Source organism: Hemicordylus capensis, chromosome 6, assembly GCF_027244095.1.
Source record: "Hemicordylus capensis ecotype Gifberg chromosome 6, rHemCap1.1.pri, whole genome shotgun sequence".
Lineage (NCBI taxonomy): Eukaryota > Metazoa > Chordata > Lepidosauria > Squamata > Cordylidae > Hemicordylus > Hemicordylus capensis.
This window is the reverse complement of record NC_069662.1, coordinates 156,673,848-156,695,483: the sequence shown is the minus strand read 5'-3', so window position 1 is coordinate 156,695,483 and position 21,636 is coordinate 156,673,848. Positions and strand designations below refer to the sequence as shown.

Below are 21,636 nucleotides of genomic sequence, written 5' to 3'. Positions count from 1 at the left end.
CACTGTTAAGAAAGCAGTTGCCCAACTCCAATCCCATTAGTAAGTCCCATTAATTTCAATACAAATGACTTCCAAAGAAAAGTGCTTTAGGACCACAGCCTTCAATTGGCAACTAGGATTCCCTAAGTAATGCTGGTATGTCTTTAACAGAGCCTGTTAATTAATTTATGCAAGACAGCCAACATTTGACTTTTGTTATATACAACCTTTCTGACTGATGGATAAATACATTTAGTTTTAAAGAGAATGGCTAATATGATGAGGAAAATGATGGAAATGTTTTTTCATGATGTCAGCCAGTGGCTGCAAGATTTTAAATATGTTTCTCTAAAATGCTAGCTAAAGGAACAGCTTCATGAGTATAAATGTCGATCTCTCCTAGCCCTAATAATGGTATATGGCTGGCAAAGGGCCATTTCTGCTTTTTTTAAAAAGAGAGGGGCACACACACAGGGCCGGATTAAGCTAGTGCAGGGCCTGTAGCATATGCTATAAAGGGGCCCTGAATTTTAAAAAAATGCACATAAATATTAAAACATAAATGATTTACTTGCATAGTAAAGTAATTCAATTTTTTTTCATTTGCTTTATTTTGGAGTATGGGAGACCAAGCCACAAACTCACACTTACTACAACAACAGTGAACATTTATATACCGTTTTCCAATCAAAATTCTCAAAGTGGTTTACATAGAAAAATAAAGAGTGGATAGATGATTCTCTGTCTCCAAAGGGCTCACACTCTAAAAAGAAAAATGTGGTAGGCACCAGCAAAAGCCACTGGACAAATGCTGTGCTGGGCCTTCTCTTAAAAGGCACATTTAGCAGAAAAGGGATATTTTATCTAACATGGACGAAATAAAACAGGTAAAGTTTTAACTTTAATTCCCAGTTGGAAGCCGGGCGCGTGGGGACCTCGAAAATGCAGGGCCTGTAGCAAATGCTACATTTGCTACTACGTTAATCCGCCATAGCACACACATCCACATCTGAAAACTCACAACTCTGAAATGTTTATTTCTGCTCTGCTTTTTGCTCTGTACAAGAGCTCTTGGGAAGAAATATGGTAGCCATACCATGCAGGATACTTATTACAGACAGAGTATGTCTGTACTTTTTGTGAAGAAAACACATTTTAGTCAACCCTGTCTTCAGTTTCCAAAACTGAAGCACTTCAGTTTCCAAAACTGAAGCTAGGGGCGAGGGGGCCTGCATTCGCTACGCTCTCCAGTGGCCCCTCAGAATGAGGGAGATAATGAAGAAAATAGGGAGGGGTGGAGCTAGGAGGCCCTCAGGAGCTGGGGGGCCCAAGTTCTTTGAACCCATTCACTCAATTATAGCTACACCCCTGAACCGAAGGGTAACAGAAAACAGCAAGCTTCTTATCAAACTGCCCCCTGCAATTATTGATAGTAGGTTATTTTGTTGAAATGTGATGTGCTGTGTAGCATAATTACTCTGATTTCTATCAAGCATTAGTGATCAGTTTCCCAACTTCTTATTTAATAACCAAAATGATGTGTTTAGATAATACTCATCATATTCATGTGGTTGGAATAAGCCTCCAAATATACTGCTCAGTTTGTCTCACTGATGCAGTAAATGGCTGGACCACCCTTAATTTACCAGGTTCAAAGGTGGCAACACTACTTAAGGCATGCTTATGCACACTCATGTCTTACATTACTAAAAGTAATTGGGCTCAGATCTGTGCTAGAGTAACTGGATTGACCTCAACTGCATTCACACAATGGTGTAAAAGTAGGTCACTGTCATAATTTTATGTATTTTCCAGAGAATAATGCTGCAAGTCATCTAGTAATGTTTCAAAGAGGACATGAAGAATGTTCCTTAAGACACAATCAACCATTCTAAAGAGCTGCACACAATGCCTGCCTTGTAGCCCAGTTGAAATTGTATTGACTTGCCACTGCAGGCATGGCCTGAAGACTAGGTGAGGAGACTGAACATACAGTGATAAACAAAGCAGACCCAGGGTTAGATTTTTCATTCATATCCTGTAAGTATGCAAGTGTATCATGAAGGATCTCCAGTATTTAGCCAATAAAGAAAGCATAAACCCAATATCAACATCTCAAAAGTCGCCCTTTAGGAAAATATATATTCAGTCGTACTATCATCGGGTACTGTTTTTCTGACAACTGTAAAGTCAAAAATGACTAGGACAGGCAGACAGGGAAGAAGGTTTTGCGCTGTTTACCCCTTCAGCTGGTTTACTTTGTATATCTGACAGGCTTTACTATGTGCAGTCATATAGTCTGTTTTTCCCCACAGATTGGATTGCTCCCTTGACTTTGGATGGATCATTCAAAGAGCGGCAATGGGAGGAATGATGGGAGGGGTCTCTTTAAAAGAGAGAGAAAAATGATGATTTAACCATTCCCCAAACTAGTAATTGGGATACTGAGACCACTTCTAACTAATTAAAATAAACTGATGAGATTTCAAGTTGATTATGCCCCTTTATAATATATAGAAAATATAGATTTTGGGTAAGTTCTTTCCTTATCTTTGCCCTAAAAATCAATAGGATTCCATGAAGTGTGAAGGAAGCAATTTGACCCCTTTCCATTTAATTTTCCATCCACCATGAATAGGGACAGAGTTTCCAGCTCTGTTTGTCTAAATGAAGCCAACTGGAAACCTCTCTGTTTCTTTTCCATATTCGAGGTATTTGCTAAGCACACTAGTTTCATGTCAAAATTAAAGTCCTCAAACTGACTGGCGTGTTCACTTTTGTTAATCAACAGAATAGAAACCTGACTAATTAACCCCCAATGTATGGTTTCAATGAAAGAAATAAAGTTAATGTCAATTCCTGAGCTAGACAATAGAAAGTTACTTGAGTAGGCAAAGGAAGAATATAAATGTAAGAAAATGTTGCCTGTAAATAAAAGGATAAAAGACACTGCTAAAGAGAACATTAAGGCACCAGCTCAGGTCCGACTTACATGTATAAAGGTTTCAATGAGCTCTGCCTGTTTGGAACTAGGTGCATGATCATAACCTATCATCTAGGGTCAGGATTGTAACCTGATTCAAAACATATTTATTTGAAAGTAAGCCACACTGATTTTAAGTGAACTTGTTTCCAAGTAAATGTACTTAGAGCTGGAGGTCTATGGCTCAGATGTTACACAATCCAGTTAAACCAAAATAGGTAGAATGTAAGTCAACGTGTTCCAATTCACTGCAATGTGACTAATACCTCAGCCCTAAATTGAGGTATTACTTGGAGGTATGTCCATTGGTATCAGTGGGACTTACTTCCAATTAATAAGATCAGGGTCAGACTGCCAGACATTGTAAATTTACCATCTGCGACTTTGAAGACTCCAGATAGGACTGTACATTGCACAACAGAAATCTTACTATAGATATAAAGTAGGTTACTGGTTCCAGTAGAAACAAATTACTAAAAGTTAACAATGCATGAATGTGGCAAGATGTTGCCTTTGTCTCAGATATAGCATACTTACATGTTTCCGCCCTAAACGTAGTTACTTTTAAAGGAAATCAGTCACTGCCGTCCTAAGGTTGCCATCCTAAACACTAGGGAGGAAGTCTCATTGAACACAGTGAGGCTTGCTTCTTTGTAAATACGTATAGGCGTGTGCTGTAAATTTTGCAAATATTAACATTGGTAAAGGCATCAGAGGAAATTTGATTACAAGGAATAAAGTATTTTAAATGAAACATGTATGGGCTTTTGATCTTGATATAGCATGGCACTTTATATACTCATCTTATTGAAATTTTAGCATTGACATCTTCAGTTATTATTTAGCATTTCTAAAGATGGCCTCTTCATTTTTTAAAATTCTTGAACTCTTACACTACATATTTTACTTAATAAGAATTTCGATTAAATTCCCAGTTTACCACTAAACAAATCTGTATAGAATGTATGTTTTTCAAAGTTGGATTTCCAATGAGAAATTCATACCAGGAAATCTCATATTTCAAATTATGGATTGTAATTTGCATATTAAACCTGTTTAAAACTATGGGATATCAGTGTGTGATCTGATCCATAATCCATCAATTTGATTTTATTGATGCTTAGAAGATACTTGAACATTAAAAAAAAAATTACCCAAAAGTGAGAAAAGTTTGATAGTACCTATAAGCAAGAACTACTCAATGAGAGAGAGCTTTTTTTATTATAAAGTGTTGAAAATGACAAACAAATACATTGCATGTTGGTAATAAAATACCTCCCAGTCAAAGCAAATTATTAGACACGGTTTACTGGTGCAAGGAGCATCAGGGGTGTTCTGACATTTCCTCATTCAACCAGCTTACTTACAATCTGATTGCAATTTATTACAGTAAGCATGTTAAATAAGATTCCACCTTTTTGTTTGTTTTGATCGCAGCTGCCATATGGCCCAGGTAGGTTTTCCCACTGGATGAGATAGTCAGCTTTTTGATTGACTTTTTGCTACACGTCTCTCTTCTGACATTCTGACATTCAGGTCTGAAAATGCTAAGGCAGTGGTTTGCTCCTAAACCAAATGAGTCCCTCTAAGTCACATCATTTCTAAAAGATAGTGTACAGGTTTGTAAAACCTCTGCTTTCTGCCATGGGGCTTGTTTACAGCTAAAGGGAGTGGTTCAGCATTCACTTACACAGGTGTGGCCCCACTCTTTGGTGTGACCACACCACTGCATAGTCACCAAAGATGACTACTCTTTGAACATTCTCTTATTTTAAGGCTGGTTTATACATATTCCAAGTCCTTGGAAATCGGTCATTAGCTAAAACGACAGAATGACACCACACAGTTACCATAACGTCTAAGCATCGCCAATCCTCTATATATTTTGCTAATCAATAGGCAATATCCTGCTGACCAGACTTGCAAACCCTCTTACAAACAGGCCCTGGGTTTCTCAGAAATTAGTTTAGGATGCAACAACCTCATAATGGGAAGGAGTTTCACCTCTGACCATTCTAGTTAAGGAAGTTCCAGTCCAGTGTCCTCAACAAATGGTGTGGAGTAGTGGCAATTTAATATATCAGTCTGCCAAAGAAAAAGAAAAAATCACAGACAGTTTTTAGGTGGATACATTTTTTAAAAAGCAAGCAAAGATAAACGTTTATGCAAGGCACAGACTGTGGGGATATTTCCATAGATGTTCTTCAGCTGTAATATTAGCAGATGACTGTTCTCCTAGAGCTCACCGTGTGCATCAGGCTTTGGACAAAGACCTGAACAAGAGAAGAGAAATGTATGCATCATTAAAACATTCAACAATTAAATTATTTTACAATTGCACAACTTTTCAATTTATCCATGCTCCAAAATCTCTTGATCGTAATAAATTACTCAGTATGGTTATAGCTAAATAAAACATATTGGACAAATGAACTACACACAAATCATAGGTTCATCGGAAGACTTGTGCTATTACTTTGCTTATTACTTTTTTTTTTTTTTTGGTGACCTGAAACATCTCTTTTAAAAAGAGAAGTCAAATTTTAAAAATAGGAGGTGGCAGGTTTCACATCTTTATACTTCTGTTACATGTATATTAAAAAATTTAAGAATTTTTCAAGTGAATACTTCAGGTAACTGATAGCTATGAAATCTGTGCAAATTGTAGCAGTGGGAAATCTTGCAAACATTTCAAACTCAATCTGAAGTGGTCATTCCCCTCTATTATGAGTTCCAGAATTGTCTTGGTGTTTTCACTGCACAGACCTATATGGAGAATTTTGCCCTAAATTATATAGTTCAAGAGCTTTGTACAGGAAGAGTTTTCTAGACACAGACATATTAAGCAGTCTCTAAACTCTGATGGCAAATATCTCTAACATTGGACAGTTTTTGAAAATTATGGCTGCAATCCTAACCTAGTTATTTGGAAGGAAGCCCCATGGAAATCAATGGGGCTTTCTTCTGAGTAAACATGGTTAGGAATGGGCTTTTCTGACAAGAGAACTTAGACTAGACTAAATCTTTTCCTTGGCAACACGCTAGTTTTTTTTAGGTGCTCCAGCTAGCCAAAGTGAATATATGGAATTCTGTTGTTGATTTGCCTTTCCTTTTATAATAATAATTATTATTATTTATTCGATTTCTATACCGCCCTTCCAAAAATGGCTCAGGGCGGTTTACACAGAGAAATAATAAATAAATAAGATGGCTCCCTGTCCCCAAAGGGCTCACAATCTAAAAAGAAACATAAGAGAGACACACACCAGCAACAGTCACTGGAGGTACTGTGCTGGGGGTGGATCGGGCCAGTTACTCTCCCCCTGCTAAATAAAGAGAATTGCCATGTTAAAAAGTGCCTCTTTGCCAAGTTAGCAGGGGTTTTAAGAGTTAACTTTAACTTTTAAGAGTTCAGAATAGAAGTTTGAATGGTTATTAATATGAAAGAGGGAAATAAACGAAAAGACCAACTTATTCTGGACCTGATTCTGTACCAAGAGCTTCCCAGTATGGCTGGTATATTTGTCCCTGCAAAGCTTGGATTAACATAATCTGTTGTAGGAGATGGGTATACTGAAAACACTATCAATTTACCAGGAATTTCCAAAGTTGTCTTGGAAAGGAAAGATAATTATAAACATGTGTAAGTTTTCATTTAACAAATACATCAATTGAGATAAAACATTCTCTTTATTTCCCAGTGCTAGACGATGCATCACAATGCTGTGGGAATTTTTAGCATACTTCAGGTGTACAAAACAGAGTTGTACTGTTTACAGAACACAATTCTGTAGCAGTACAGAATTCTGTTGCACTGCTTTGGGTTTGGCAAATTATCCTGAAAAGCTGTTCTCAGTGAAGACTAGTCACCTGGATAGCATCAACTATGAAATCTCTGCTGTTAGAGGAGTAATAGACATGTTGCAGTAAGGTTGATAGTGGGGAGAAGTGAGAGTAAACCTCAAGCTTTTATAGTTGAATAGATATATTTTTCTGCCCTTGTGCAACTCAAAAATGCATGAATGGTTTCTGCTCAAGCTTTCTACATAAATAAATTCACCTTTGGGATGCGAATGGAGAATTTCAGCCAAAGAGAATAATTTTGCAGCGCTATAAGCATGTGAAGAGGATTATTATAACAGAAGTCTCTAAGTTACCTTAATGATAACTTTGGGGGCAAGTGGGAGCTACAGCAGTGTATTGTATTCCAATGTTAAATCAACTGACAGAAGTCCATACGTTAACGAGAATATATCTGGCTGTTTCCAAATCCTGAACCTTGTATACAGCACAATTGCCATGACTCTCTGTAAAGTGTCAACAGGAAAACGGATGGCTTGGCAAAGTTGGTCATTTACGTAAGCCGGTGCTCCTCCCCTGCCCGTGCTTCCCAAACCTTTTAGACCAGCCATTTGATACATCAAGGCACAGCAGCTCATCCTGAGACATCTCAACACTTCTATAATATCATTGATCTTATGGTATATTTCAACTGCTAGTGATGGCTGGGAGACAAAAATAGATATTCCATTTGAGAAACAGTTCCCAGCTCCTTAAGCTGAGGCATGGGGCCGGGGTAGGGAAGCAACCCCACAAAAGGATGTTAAAAAAACTGTGTTTTATCCTTTTTGATTCCTTGCCTGTGAAAAAGTGTAGTATAAAGATTTTGAGTGAGATCAAAGAAAACTGTTGACAGATAATGGATCCATGGTTGTCTATATCAAACAGTTTCATCATTTTAACACACCTCATTGAAGTTTTTCTGCTCTTTAGTCAAACAAGAAATGCAAATGTCATGTAAACATGTACCGAAACACCGGAATAGCTTTCTAGTAAAAGGTCTGCTGTGCTGAATTTGACATGATGGTAGCATATCTTCCTAGGGAAACCATTCAATATCCCTTATATATGCCTTGTGAGAAACATATTTTTCATACATACAACAGAAGACGTACATTAATTAATTAATTAATTAATTCAATTGCCAGTTATCTTTCTATGGGCCACCCCAGATTCATCATATTCCCTGAATTGTGCTTTGCAAAATACTTCAAAATATTCATACACTGATCACAGTTTGCATTTTGCTTTCCAGTGAAAGTTACAGCCCCATAATCAGATGCCATAGGCAATGTCTTTTTGTAAACCATTTGTGTTACTGAAAATGCTCATTTTTCTAAAGCTACATGTGCATTTAAAATAGTATTGAGTGTATTCCTACACAAACTGTGAACAGATGGGATGGACTGCCAACATGAAAACAAGTTCATACTAACTAAAGCTGTGCCACACTAGAGATGGGAAATAATAAACAAACAAACAAGATGGGAAGTGAATTATCTGTGTTCAAAATACATAAGGATTGCACCACAGCTTGTCATTTAGCTCCTTCTGTGCAACATATCTGTGTAGCGGTTTCTGGAGAACTTCACTTTTATTCTTCTCTTCTTGCCAAATGTGATTCTCCTGCCAATTTGGAATCAGATTCCTTCTCCACCAGCAGTAAGCAGAGCTCCTTGGTTTTCCTAAAGCTAAGCAGTTTTATCCCCTCTCATTGATGATGATGATGAGGATCTGAATTAATTTGCAATATATATGCCTTGGCTTCTATTTTTTAAAATCTCTCTCTAAGTTTGAATTAGGATGTTCCTTTTAAGGTTGAGTCTTTTTCTCCTTCCTCATATAAAACATCATTGATTCTTCCTCTATAGAAAACATAGTGTGGCTGGCTACATTTCTGGGGTTCCTTTTTAGCTTGGCTGCCATGTTTGTAGTCCTGTGAGGTTTTACAAGGTCAAACACAAGGACTGCTCTATTCTACCACTGTATTTCCTTGTTTCCTCTCATTCCCTGTCCAAGTAAACACTGTAAACCTTTTTAGTTTATGTTTTCTTTTGCAAAGTACTTTCGGTTGTTCTGCACGACCAAATATTTGAGACTCTAGCTAACACAAGGCCCGCCCTTCCTTTCAGTATCAGTCGTATTTCTGCACAATCCTAAACCTCTCCTTGATGATCCATCTGTTTTAGTAGCATTTACTTCCAATTAAGTACGCTTAGAATCATAGTATAACTCCGTAATCCTAAATATGATTACTTGGAAGTTAGCCTCCAGGATTGGGAAGGAAGTAAAATAATCTCAACTGATTGATCGGGGGTTGTTTCAAGAAAGTGAAATGTGGAGAATCATTTTGAGAGCTAGTAATACACTCTTATAAGCTATATAAACTGAATAAGCTTTTATAACCATTGTTTCTGAAACTAGCTAGCAAAGGAGACAAAGAAATCTAGAGATTAGCATCCTGATCCTATGCATGCTTGCTTCAACATAGGTCTTATTGCATTCAGTAGGACTTGCTCCTGTGTTAGGCTACAGAGAGTAGCCTAACTAACCTATTTTAGCATGAGCAGTCATAAGCAAAAACATACTTTGTCAGATGCTCCTGGAAAGAGAATTCATTATATAGCTTCTTAACATAAACATGCAACTTTCAGCATGCTTTTGGGTTCTATGTGACAGCAAATTTACTTCCCACTAAAGCTACAGGCAAGTTTGAGCATTAGATCAATATGATGGAGAAAATTTACTTATACAATTCATCCAGTTTTTCTTGCTCTGTGATTTCTTTTCCTCTTTATCTCTATACGGCTTGTGGAGGAGGAACTTTGAGAGTAAAGGAAGAGCATGGCAACTGCATGATACACACTGAAAGACCATAACAGTTTTAAAAATGCTCTTTGCTGACTGTTGTTTCCAATATATTAAAAGGAAGCAATATACATTATAACGTGATCCCAAGGAGCACTGCTGAAAAGCTCTCATTTTAAATAATTTATCTCTGTGTGTGGCAAGGAGGGCAATCTAACTGACTTTTCCAGTCTTCTGAAATATTTACTTTTTTTAAACTTCTATGAATCCTTCTCAAGTTCTGCCAGCTTTTACCTCTCATATCATAAACGTCCCTTATACTCACAATTATTATTAGATCTTTTGAACCTCAAAAACCTGCATTAATATTACAAGCACTGCTTCTTAGATCAACATTTTCACACATAACCCAGTCACCCACTCTTTATTTCTAGAATATTTTTTATTCAAAAGTGATGATCTAGTTAGAATTTGGCAAGAGGGAGATGGGGGTGGGAGTTAAAGCAGGACGTCCTCCTTGATCTTAAATGCCATGATATAATATTAAAATTGAGGTGGATGGACAGCAAAATGATTCAGCTTTACTGACAGATAACTATTTATCCACACATCCCCCCCCCCCAGTTAGAAACTTCTGGAAGAGCAAACAATTTATTTCAGATGACAAAGCAAAAGCATCAAAATCTCTAGCTGTAAAAAGGGGACTTTGAACAGTTATCTGAGCAGAAATCAACCTAGTCCCATTTTTGTTTCAGGAATCTAGACATCACAAAAGAGCCTTGCTAAAAATAAAGTCTGGATGGAATCCATCGCCATTAGAATTAGTAGTTCTTTTGCCATTGGTGTCAATGGCTCTGGATGGCAGAGCACTGTACCTAAGGGATATTTCTGTGTGTTATGATTATTTATAAAAATACATAAGATGATATACCTACACACACACACACAGCACCTATAATGCTTAAAGAAAATATACAGCTCACGCATGTATAATAGTGCAATATGGTAGCATATTTAGAAAGAATTTAAGAGCAGATGCTACATCCATTTGAAAGAACCCACTGTCCACCCTTCCTGCATGGCAGTGCAGTGTCAATGCTTATTCAGGCTGCAGAACATTTTTCCAAAGTGCTTTTGCTGCACCCAAGTAATACAACTAGGTTGAGGGGGAAGGGAGGGAAAGAGATGCTGTTGAGAGAGAGCACATGTTACATCAGACACAGTACCTGATTTTTCAATGCACAGCTTGTCAGCCAGAAAGTCTGCCTCCTGGGCGATAAGTGAGAATATTTCATCTTCATACTGTTCTATGATAGTTTCACACTGAAAGAGGGGGGGAAATAGTCGCTCTCTAGCAAAGAACTAAACAAGACCATTTACACAGAGCAGAAAAGGAGTACAATGTCAAGAATCCTATTTAGAACAGTTTACTTGTGCAACATCCCAATCAGTTGTGTGTGTGTTTTCCTTTATAATAATAATTAACAGTATGTTGTGATTTCAATATATGCTAATTCAGGTTCCATTTTTCGGCGGGGCGGGGGACCCTTGCATGATGAGATTTTTAAAAAATAAATAAGAGTTACACTCAAATTGTGCCTGTTTCCTCTTAAAGCTAGTTGCTCTCATTATAACACCATTAGCTGAAAAGGTTCAATTAAATCTTATAAAAAAATATACCAGTATACTCAGTATGCAAAGATTTTTTTAAAAAACCTCTTGGTCCCAGCTTTTACAAAATTCTGGTGACCTTCAAAATGCTGGATACGACCAGTGACTGGGACCTCAGGTACCAATTGGGGTTGGGGCATTCTGAGCAATGAGCGCTGCTCCCGATGAGTCTCTTTGGGCAGCAGAGAGTAACACTTTGCTCAGCCATTTTGTTCCTACGTAATGGGTGTCAGCTGTTCTTCCCCCAACTCCAAACTGGATCATGGCAAAGTAGCAAAGGGCCACGAAATACATTTTGAACATAAAAACAAAGAAGCATTTGAGTCAGGAGGCCAAAAATCTATGACAACAGATTCCAGCTTTCACCCAGCTACAAAGCTTAAAGCTGGTAGATGCCATAAAGAGATGAGTATACAGTTTTAGCACATTAATCCAAACACTGAGGATCCTGCAATGCAAGAATTGCCTTTAACCTCTCATAGAAAGCAAGAGCAATTGAACTGGAGCACAAATGATTTTACAGAGAGTGCTGATACTGCTTCCAGATTCACGTGTCGCTAAAATCACATCTGAACCCCAATCCTAAACATATGACTGCCTCGATGTAATCTCTTGAAAACAACGGCATGTGCTTCCGTACATCAGGATGCAAATCTATTACTGACTTCCCCTCTTTTTCTTACTTTTTTCCTGTTTTACAGTGAACATTCCTTGATGCTTGATGCCTCAACAGAAATATTATGTACTATTTGATCAAGCGACAAAGTGGCGCTAGGCTGGCTTGAGGTCTGAGTGACACTCTTGCTTCAACCAGCTATAGGCCCTTGTTCTAGCTTAGCATCTAGGTTCCCTTTCAACAAAGCCTAAGAAATAGAAATAGAAAGAGGATACCTTTCCTTTTCCACCAGCCCAGTAATACGTATATGAAATGATCTTAGTATTAATTGGGTTGATGAACCAAACATCACAGTTGCCTACCTCTTACTGGAAAAAGCAACAGAGATTTTTTTTGGAACTGATTTATATCACTGAAACCAAATGCCAGTAAAATGGATTTTTAAAAAAGAGTATTGCTTGGGAGACCCATAGCATAAAAATGGACAGTAACAGCATCAATCTAGGCAACTGAACTGCCGTGCTAGAGAATATTTAGATACATATGCAATGATTCTCCACCTGTACACCACACCATACTATTTATTATTATTATTTAAGATAAACCAGCACAGAGCCTGCAACAAGATGGGCTGACACTGAATGAAGTGATTTAATATAGAGTATCAAACATTATGCTAATAGCAATTCAGCCTGAAATGTCACCAGTTTATTATGTTGTCTTACCGCATATTTCAAGGGCTTATAAGCATCAGAATAAAAAAAGTATTTTTTATATTCTGCATATATCGGCTCATCCTTCCTAGGAGCATATCTCTTGAATATCTTTTTCTGTGTTACTGGATCATCTTGAAGTTGGTAATCATTCATCCGATCACAGATCTTTTCCAAAACATCCGTTAAGAAGGTCTCTGACTTTGCAAAAGGTACCTAAATGAAAGGGGAAAATATTATATACCCATCTTAAAAAAAAAAAAAAGTAAACACCACAAAAGCAAAATATGAGCTTGTATCAGAAGAGGTGTCTTAAACAGATTGAGGGAAAGGAACAATGTCACCAAATCTCCTCCGTATCTGCATAATTAGTGGCCCATATTATATTACATCCATAATTAAAAATGTCAGCTGAATCTAAGACGACACTTGGAAAAATGAAACATCTAAAGCTTCGACAAAACATTCCTTTTAGACTGCAACAACACAATTCGCCATTAGAAGCATTTAGATCTTTAAAGCATATTTTGGTGCTAAAAGAAGATGTGCAAGACACAGCAAATAAAGAGAGAAACAGCATCTTTTTCTGGGCAATATTTTCTCGACGCAACCCTGAAAGCTTTCTGGCTGGAGTCAGCTTTGTTTCTTTAACTGGAGCAGAGTTTCTACAAAGTCCCTCCACACACACCCCACCCCCATCCTTCAGTTGGTCTGTCTTACTTGCTGTTCGTCAACTCAGATGCAGCTGTTTAATGCCTCCCAGGGGTTTATGCAAAGAAAATAATCGCTTACAAAATTTAACTTCTCCCAGGTTCTACTATTTCAAGCTTTATTTCCAAACAGCTGGTCCATGTCTTCAGCCATTCCTCTTCCTTCAGAATTAAGCAAGAATTCAGCGGAAACATTTAGACACTACCTACATGCTTAGCAAAAGTCTCCACAGCTAGTGCTTCAGGGGTCAAAGAGCACCCCTCGCCCTTGGAAACAGGGACAAAAAACTTCTCCCCCGTCTAGACAGGTCAAGGTGCAAGATGTGCCTATCCCTCTTGCTTCTTCCGGAAGGGGGCGTGAACTGAAGCCAAGTGCACAGTAAACAACTGGGGGTTGCATCCTTGGGCCTTTAGAAGATTCTTCCCCCTCTCCACCCTCTACTGATCAAAGTAGGAAGTTTTCATGACAACCATAGTCAAAGGGACTGAATCACAAATGAACTCGATTTCTGCAATGTTGATATATCCAGTCTCCATTGTCTCTTTTCAGACTCAGTATGAACCCTTCCGGTCTCAATGATTACATTACAGAAGCACTTTCATATGTGTGCTCCATTTACACAAAGGGTTTCATTGCTTCACCACCATCTGGCTACAAATCAGATAAATAAAGGCAGGAGAATTAAAATTAAAGCTTAGAGTCCCTTCCCCACTGCTCCTCCACAGCCCCACCTCCTGTGCTCCTTAAACTAGGCCTTTTATGATACTTTCTCCTCTCTAACCCCAACCCCATCTTATATTTGGAATTAACTTTTTTAGGGAATCTGGGAGAACCAAAAAAGAAAAGGTGAACAAGAGGTAAACACTGCACATTAGATTACAGGAGGAAAAAGAGCATAATAAAATTATTAATTAGAAACTAATTGCAGATGTTGAATGCAAATGGCAAGAGCCATATTGGAAGGCAATCTATAAATCTGGCAGTCTATTCAAAATGTGTGTGTTTGTGGAGAGAGAGAGAGAGAGAGAGAGAGAGAGAGAGAGAGAGAGAGAGAGAGAGAGAGGATGGTTCAAAAATTATGTGAAATATGCAATATACACCCCACCCATCAGTATGATTTGGATTTTAAAAGTCAAATATTCTGACATTATTTGGAACTAAATTCCATTGATTTTAAGGGAACTTGCTTTCTTATGTTTAGGTTCCAGGTGAAAATAAAACAAGGAGAGGCTTGTCTGTTTCTTTCTGGTACTTCTTTTAGAAAACCAGTAATCTCATTTTTCAAAACAAACGTCTTTAGAACACTCATTACAGAGGCAAAGGACTTTTTGGGAAAGGGTGCATGATATAATGAGTATTAAAAGTTCAGGGAGTTTTATTTGAGATTCAGCTGACCCCCCAGATTTCAGCTACATCATCTTAGAGCTGTCATGGCCACAATCTCACACAGAGTTAAGAGTGCTGAGGGTCATTGGTTTGAATGGGAACTCTGTGTTGAATTTAATGTGTACAGCACATTAAACAGAATAGTTCATAGTATATTTCCCTAACCATGTGACTTCACATTTAAATAGAAGTGTAGGACTATTAAACATGAGAGGGGGGAATCTAAAAAGTAACTTGTGATATTTCAGCATACTGAAATAGCTGTATTTTTTTTTCATAATATCATAATGGTTATTTGCTAAGCATTAGGAAACAAAAGAAGTTTTCAATTTATATCCCAAGCTATTATTTTAGAAGCAATTTCTCTACTGTTCTTTCACCGGTTGCTCATATGGGATCCGATGGAAGTCATTGACCAAAATATCAAAAGTAAGTATCACAACAGATTGTGAGTTGCCTCTGACTTACAATATCCAAATTAGGACCCCAAAATATATCACAGTACACTGCAATTCAGTATAAACATAAGCATCTTTACATCCAATTGGCACCAGTTGAATTTAAGCAAACTTAATGAAATACTGGATTATGCTCATCTACATTTACACATACAGCTGTACAGGAAAGAGAGAGAGAGAGAGAGAGTTTTTAGCTGAAGTGATGACAGACAAAAATTACCTGATTTCCATGCATTTGTGCAGGGTAAAGTTTTATTCATACAAACAGAATATTTGTGATTGGCACACACACACATATATATTCTTCATTTTGTCTATATTAAACAATAAGTAGATATCCATGTGCATATAGAGAGGACTGGATTCTGATCCAGCATCTTCTATGCCTACCAAAGTGGTGGGTTTTTAAAAAAAAGAAACAAATGCAGGAATTGTTGTGTGTGCATTTCAACACCCACCTTTTATGTTTAGAAAAGTGAATGGGGTCAGCATAGTAGCTGATCATAGTTACAAACACTTCCTCTTCCAGAATTACTTCTCCCCCTCCCGACACACCCCTTTTGAAATGATCAGAATTAAACTCAGTGTGAGACTTCAGATTAGCTTCCTTTTCCCACATAATTATTAAGAGATTAAATTCTTCTTCCACACAGTCTTGGGTGCCATTATATGCACAGGGCTGTGCACATTCACACACGTATCTATGCATATAACTATCTGTATGCAAACGGAATATGTACAATTGTACCTAATCAGTTCACTTCTACTCTGTCTCTGTTGCCTCTTTGGATAATGAAATTTTATTAGAAAGCCACCGGAATTCATATTCAAACTAACATATTGGCTGAAAGGTATACTTTCTACAGAGACATATCGCAACCACCATCCCCACCAGACCTTTCATCAAAAAGTTAAGCAGCATACTTTAAAATTGCTTTAGTAATAAAAGAGCAACAAAAAACAGTATTTGGGCAAGTGGCAGAAAATGAAGGCCTTTCTTTGGAGACTCTGAAGATTCTGAATGGTGCTTGTCAATAAAACAACTCCTATTGTGGTCACACCGGAGACAGGGGCCTCCACCCCGAAAAGCTGTCTCAGAGATAGTAACCTCATTAAAATATGAATAACAAGGCGGCCATCATTGTAAAGAGAGAAAGGCATCTGACTCTCCATCAAACTTTAGCCACTATCATTAGGGTTTGTTTTTTGTTGTTTTGGTTTCTTGTTTTAAAACACAACAACAAAGAACATGGTACTCCAGAAAACTAGATTTCCCGCCCTTGATTTTGCTGTGTATGCAGATTTTTTTCATTGGATAGATCATTTGAAACATTTTCAAATAAATCCCCAGTACTGCTGATCATTCAAAGCATACTTGACATTTCAAAAAAAAGAAGAAAAGAGAAGAAAAGCACGCTGATCTTTCTAATAATTCAAAATGTTAAAAAAGACAAAAAGTTACTCTCTGTACTCATGATCACGTGCACATGACAAATCGGTTCCAGAATATTTTAGCCAATTTTAAGAATTCATTACAGGCTGCAGAGATGACACCTTCATAACAGTCAATTACAAGAAAGCTCATGAGCCAGTTCATTACTATGTCTCCACTAATCTCGTGGTAAATTTCTGCCTTGATAGAGACCATAGCCAGCCAAGAATACAATTGGGTTGTGGACACAGGATAAGAAAAATAAAAATGTAACTCCTGCAGATGGACATCTTCCAAAATACAAAGTGCCAATCAATTTTTTAACAGCATTCTCTATGTGAGAGATATTCTCTCCCCACCTCCTTTCTTCTCCTTATGTCAGTGTTGCAGTATGTATGAATTATGCATGCATGTATGTATACATATGTACAGCCACCCATGTAAATAAGTACACATGTCTAATAACATGCAGTGCTTTGTGGCTTGACTATGGGGGAAAACAGCTATGGAATATGGAAACAAGTGTTCCAGAATAAGGAAACAAGTGTTTAAAGAAGTGTTTCCATGTAGTTTAATCACAAGCTTTTTAATTGGCAAAAGTATTCCATCATTTCCGATATTTATTGAGTCAATATTTAAAAGTGAAAACTCAGAAAGCAGCCCCCTTGCTCTAGGCTAGAACAGGGGAAACATGAATGCCGGGCTACTCAAAAGGCTGATGGGATATATAATTAGCTATTATGTTAATTGAATCCGCTGTGAGTTTGTTGTATGAGATTTCTTCATATAATATGCAAATGATCTCCAAGGTTTAGTTTTATTAGACAATATAATTAGAAATCCTTTTAAAGGAGAGAATTCTAATGAGGCATAATAAAGGTTGGAAAAATATGTTTGCTACGTGGGCCTACCACCTGGGCTTGCTTAATTAAAAAAAGAAGAAGAGTTTATTCACCAACAGAAAAAAAATCAGAGAAAGTTTAAACCATTTACTGTTACACTTTAGAAATAGAAGTTTATTGCAAGAATGTGGAATGGTAGAAGATACTTTTTTGTGACTTGAAATAAAAGCACGTATTTTCTCCCATTTTAGCCTGGTAAAGTGCACTCAGACTTAAAAATAAATAAAAATAAAAATAAAATAGAGTTTGGCTGAAATTGCATCTATTTTCAGCCAAATGTGCAGAGAGAGAGATATATTAGAGAAGGCAATTCGTGTAGCAAGCCCAACTATTACCATTAAGAGACGTGATCCGAGCAGAGGAAGGTACTTTAGCTTTTGTGGTGTAACTAATCAGCGTAACATCATTTTCAGTAACAAACTCTGACATTTTAACATCTGGAATTAAAAGCCTTCCTTGAAAGTTAAAGATATCCATGCCCTGTTCTGCCAGAGCTGCCTGTTAATGCAACAGTTGCATTCCATTTCATATAAGACCACCACCAAGCCCAACACGGACAGTCTTTTCACGTCATCCATTTTCCACATTCCATAATGCTCACTTGTTGCTACAATGAAATTGCTCACACATGAGAGAGCGGCAAAATATCCAGCATTTAATTCCAGGCTCACTTGAGGAATAACAATAACTATGTTATGTTACATTATGTTATGTTATGTTATATTATGTTATGTTATATACTATAATGTTATCCTATCAATCATCATGTTAAGTTAGCACTGACCTGCCTTTGTTTTCACTGGATGTCTTCTGTGGTAGTGCATGACTTATACGAGCAGGGGAGGAATCTCATAATATGGACAGCTTCACACGACACACTAAAAGCCCACCTGCCACTTCCTGCAGTTCAGCAGTGAGCCTGACTTCTGGTGATAGTGCAATGTGCCAACTTTGGTTATGTTGTGCGAACTCACCAATGTCAACATATTGTCCCCAGCTTTGGGTTTGGAACTTACATTTGTAATCAAGATTTGAAATCAGTTCCAGATGTTGGTTCCAGAACCGAAAGTCAGGTAGAATATGCCAACACTGGCAGCTTTGCAGAACATGGTCAATGTCAACATATCCTCAACCACCCTCACCAGAAGTTGGGTTCACTGCCAAACTCCAAGAAGCAATGGATCATCTTTTAGTATGTCATGTGAAGCCACTCATAGAATTTCAGAGTTGGAAGAGACTTTAAAAGTCATACTACTCAGTGCAGGAAATTGCTACAAGTGGACTATTCTATAAAAAAGGAGTTTAGAGCTCAGCATTTGGATCTTTCTTCTTGGCAAGGACAAATGATCCACTCACAAAAACCAGTATTCTTACTAGTCAATTGAAACAAAAATATAATAGAAAGGATTGCATTATGCCTTGATAGCTCTTTTGGCATCAACAACATTTAGCAAGACATAAACTAGGAGTTTTTTAAAAATGACGTTTGATCTTATTCCTTTAGAGCATATGCTGTTTTAATGTTTATGTATCTTTTATGACTTCTGGTCTGAACAAAGTAAAAGCTAATCTAACTTGAATAATGTACATCAAACTGGAATGTGTCTGTCAGGTTCTAAACGGTGTAATAATTACATGCATTGAAAAATAGCAACAACACCCCTTTTGAAGGATTCTTGAAGTTCCTAATTTTAGTAAACAAGGGTTTCCAAAGCCAAAAAACAAACAACAAACAAACAAACACCAAAATGTTGACTCAAGAACAAAAGTAGAAGAGACCATCACATCACAATGTTACTTAAATTCATTGGTTTGACTTGTTACCTGGGAGGTGCAAAATTAGTATGGCTCTATATGGTATCTAGTCTTTGTGTCATTTTTGAATAACTGGATAGGCACTGCAGTACACTGTAATTCTAGAAGGGGATGCAAACCACTGATGTCAGAACTTCCTATGATCCTTCTATTTAAATGATAAAACGAAAACAAACAAATATAAATCACACCTCCAAACACACTCATATTCCAGATCATCAGAAACTGGTCAGGTTCAGACATCATAGTAAGTAAGCAGGAGAAAACCACCAGCTCCCAGTGAGCATGTGCTGCTGGTACCACCAGTGCTTCCATGCTGTCCAGACTTGCAAATGTTGAATGGAGATGGCCAAGTCCTCTTCACAGCCCATAATTCAACCAGCATTTGTAACTGACATTCTCCACCTGACATTGGTAGGTTCCGATGATATGGAAACGGCAGCAGTACTGGGAGTGTGTGCTTGCTGGAACCAGAGGTTTTCTCTTACTTACTAGCTGCTGGTTTGAACCCACCCATAAGGCTCAGATCATCATCTATTAACTATGTCCATAAAACTAACACTCTCCCAGATAGATAGATAGATAGAAAGAAGTTAACTATATATCCAAGGACCTCAACTCAGTATGCCTTCTTTGGTTCTCCATCCACTTCTCCTAGCTGTTCTAGCTGTTCCTTGGAATCCACTGATTCTACCCAGCAAACAGGGGTTTAATCCACCAACTACATTTAAAGCACTTACTCCTGAAGATAACACATTGTGCCTGTTGTTAAACAGTTGCATTTGCATTTCCGAGCAAAGTACTAAGTCCTGGTTATTATCTTTAAAGTCCTGAATGGCTTAGGCCCTGGTTACCTGAGGGAACACCTTTCTCTAAAAGATCCCCACTGCTCATTAAGATCATCAGGAGGGGTCTGTCTTGGAGGCCACCAATTCATCTGGTGGTGAGTTGGGATCAGGCCTTCTCAGTTGTCACCCCTGCATTGTGGAACATGCTCCCCATGGATATAAGAGGATTTTCTTCCTTGGAGGCCTTCAGGAGAGCCTTAAGGCCCATCTTTTTAGCCTGGCTTTTAATGATATATAATTTTAATTTTAATCTGGTTTAAATGTTGTTTTTTAAAATTGTTTTATTATGTGTTTTTGATTTTAATGTAAACCACCCTGAGCCATTTGAGGAAGGGTGATATATACACTGAATAAACAAACAAACAATGAATATGGTACTCTTTAGCCCCTCTAGAGTTTATTCCCTTAGCATGTTGAACAGAAGCCAGATGTTCAACTTGAAACTTTAAAGCAACACTGCTGCTTAAGAGCTTTATTGAGCCAAAATCATCTCAGAAGTAGCTTCCCGTTTGGGACACAGATTGAAGCTGATGCGGATCTTTTCTTAAGTGGCATAGAGATAGTCCAATTGGTGATTTCACTTATTGGTGAAATCCTCTATATATTTCTTTGAAGAAGTCCCATTGGGTTGCAAGGGATGTGCACAGAGAGATCTTTGTGAATGCTGGCAATTGTGTTGTTTCTTTACAGACTACCTTTCAACAGAGAACTAATCATAAAGTAACTTACAAATATGTAAAGATACAAACAAAAATAGCTATCTAAAACATAGAAAAACAAATACAGCTGAGAGCCAGACTAACGTACTGAATAGTACTACTCAGGGAATAGTCAAACGGTATATTAAATTTCAATAGGACTTCTTCTAGCAAATTTAGTCAGGGATGCCAGCTACTATTACTAAAACTAAGAAAGTAACAAATTCAGAAGTTCACAGCTCTATAAAACAGTGGGCATTTCCACTGATTCCAGTGGAATAAAAATGTTTTTGATTGCCTATGGAAGAGAAGAATATGGAACATGCGTTCTCTTGGGAGAAAACATCCAGGGCTCTCATCAAAAATACACTATTTCCAAGCATTCTTGGTGTTATTCAAACTACTAAAACAGCCAGATGTTTATTTTTATTTTAAAGCTAACTGTTTTCAAAGTAGCAGCAATTTTTCAGCCTAATCCTTTGGCACCAGTTACCAGAAAACCCCACACTGCAAGGCAACCATCAGCACAGGAGCTTTGCTGTTGAGAGGAGCCGATTCCATAAAGCAAACCCACAGAAGACCATGCAAGGCCTGAAGAATGGTTCTACCCACTCCTCATTTCCTGCAAGGCCTCTTGTGTGGGGCTCTGCTGTGCTGAAAAGGGAACAGCAATGGCCCAGCAGTGCTGAGGGTGGCTTCTGAGGTGCCAGTGTTTGGGCTAGGATGAAAATCTGGCCATTCATTTCCAGAAGCCATTTTCTTTGTGTGGCATGTCA

General features: G+C 37.7%; 1 protein-coding gene across 13 annotated transcripts in view; it reads right to left on the bottom strand.

The window, feature by feature from the left end:
* Window positions 1-4,164: 4,164 nt before the first annotated feature.
* CNPY1 (canopy FGF signaling regulator 1) overlaps window positions 4,165-21,636 on the bottom strand; it is a 60,538-nt gene continuing 43,066 nt past the window's right edge. For 12 of the 13 annotated variants that reach the window (XM_053258989.1, XM_053258994.1, XM_053258986.1 and 9 more), the window contains 3 exons: window positions 12,623-12,826; window positions 10,837-10,933; window positions 4,165-5,235 (listed from right to left, as the gene is read on the bottom strand). In XM_053258989.1, coding sequence (XP_053114964.1) covers window positions 5,198-5,235; window positions 10,837-10,933; window positions 12,623-12,826 — 339 coding nt within the window. In that variant the 3' untranslated portion in view covers window positions 4,165-5,197. The remainder of the gene's footprint in view (window positions 5,236-10,836; window positions 10,934-12,622; window positions 12,827-21,636) is intronic. The other variant, XM_053258988.1, reaches the window with a different exon arrangement.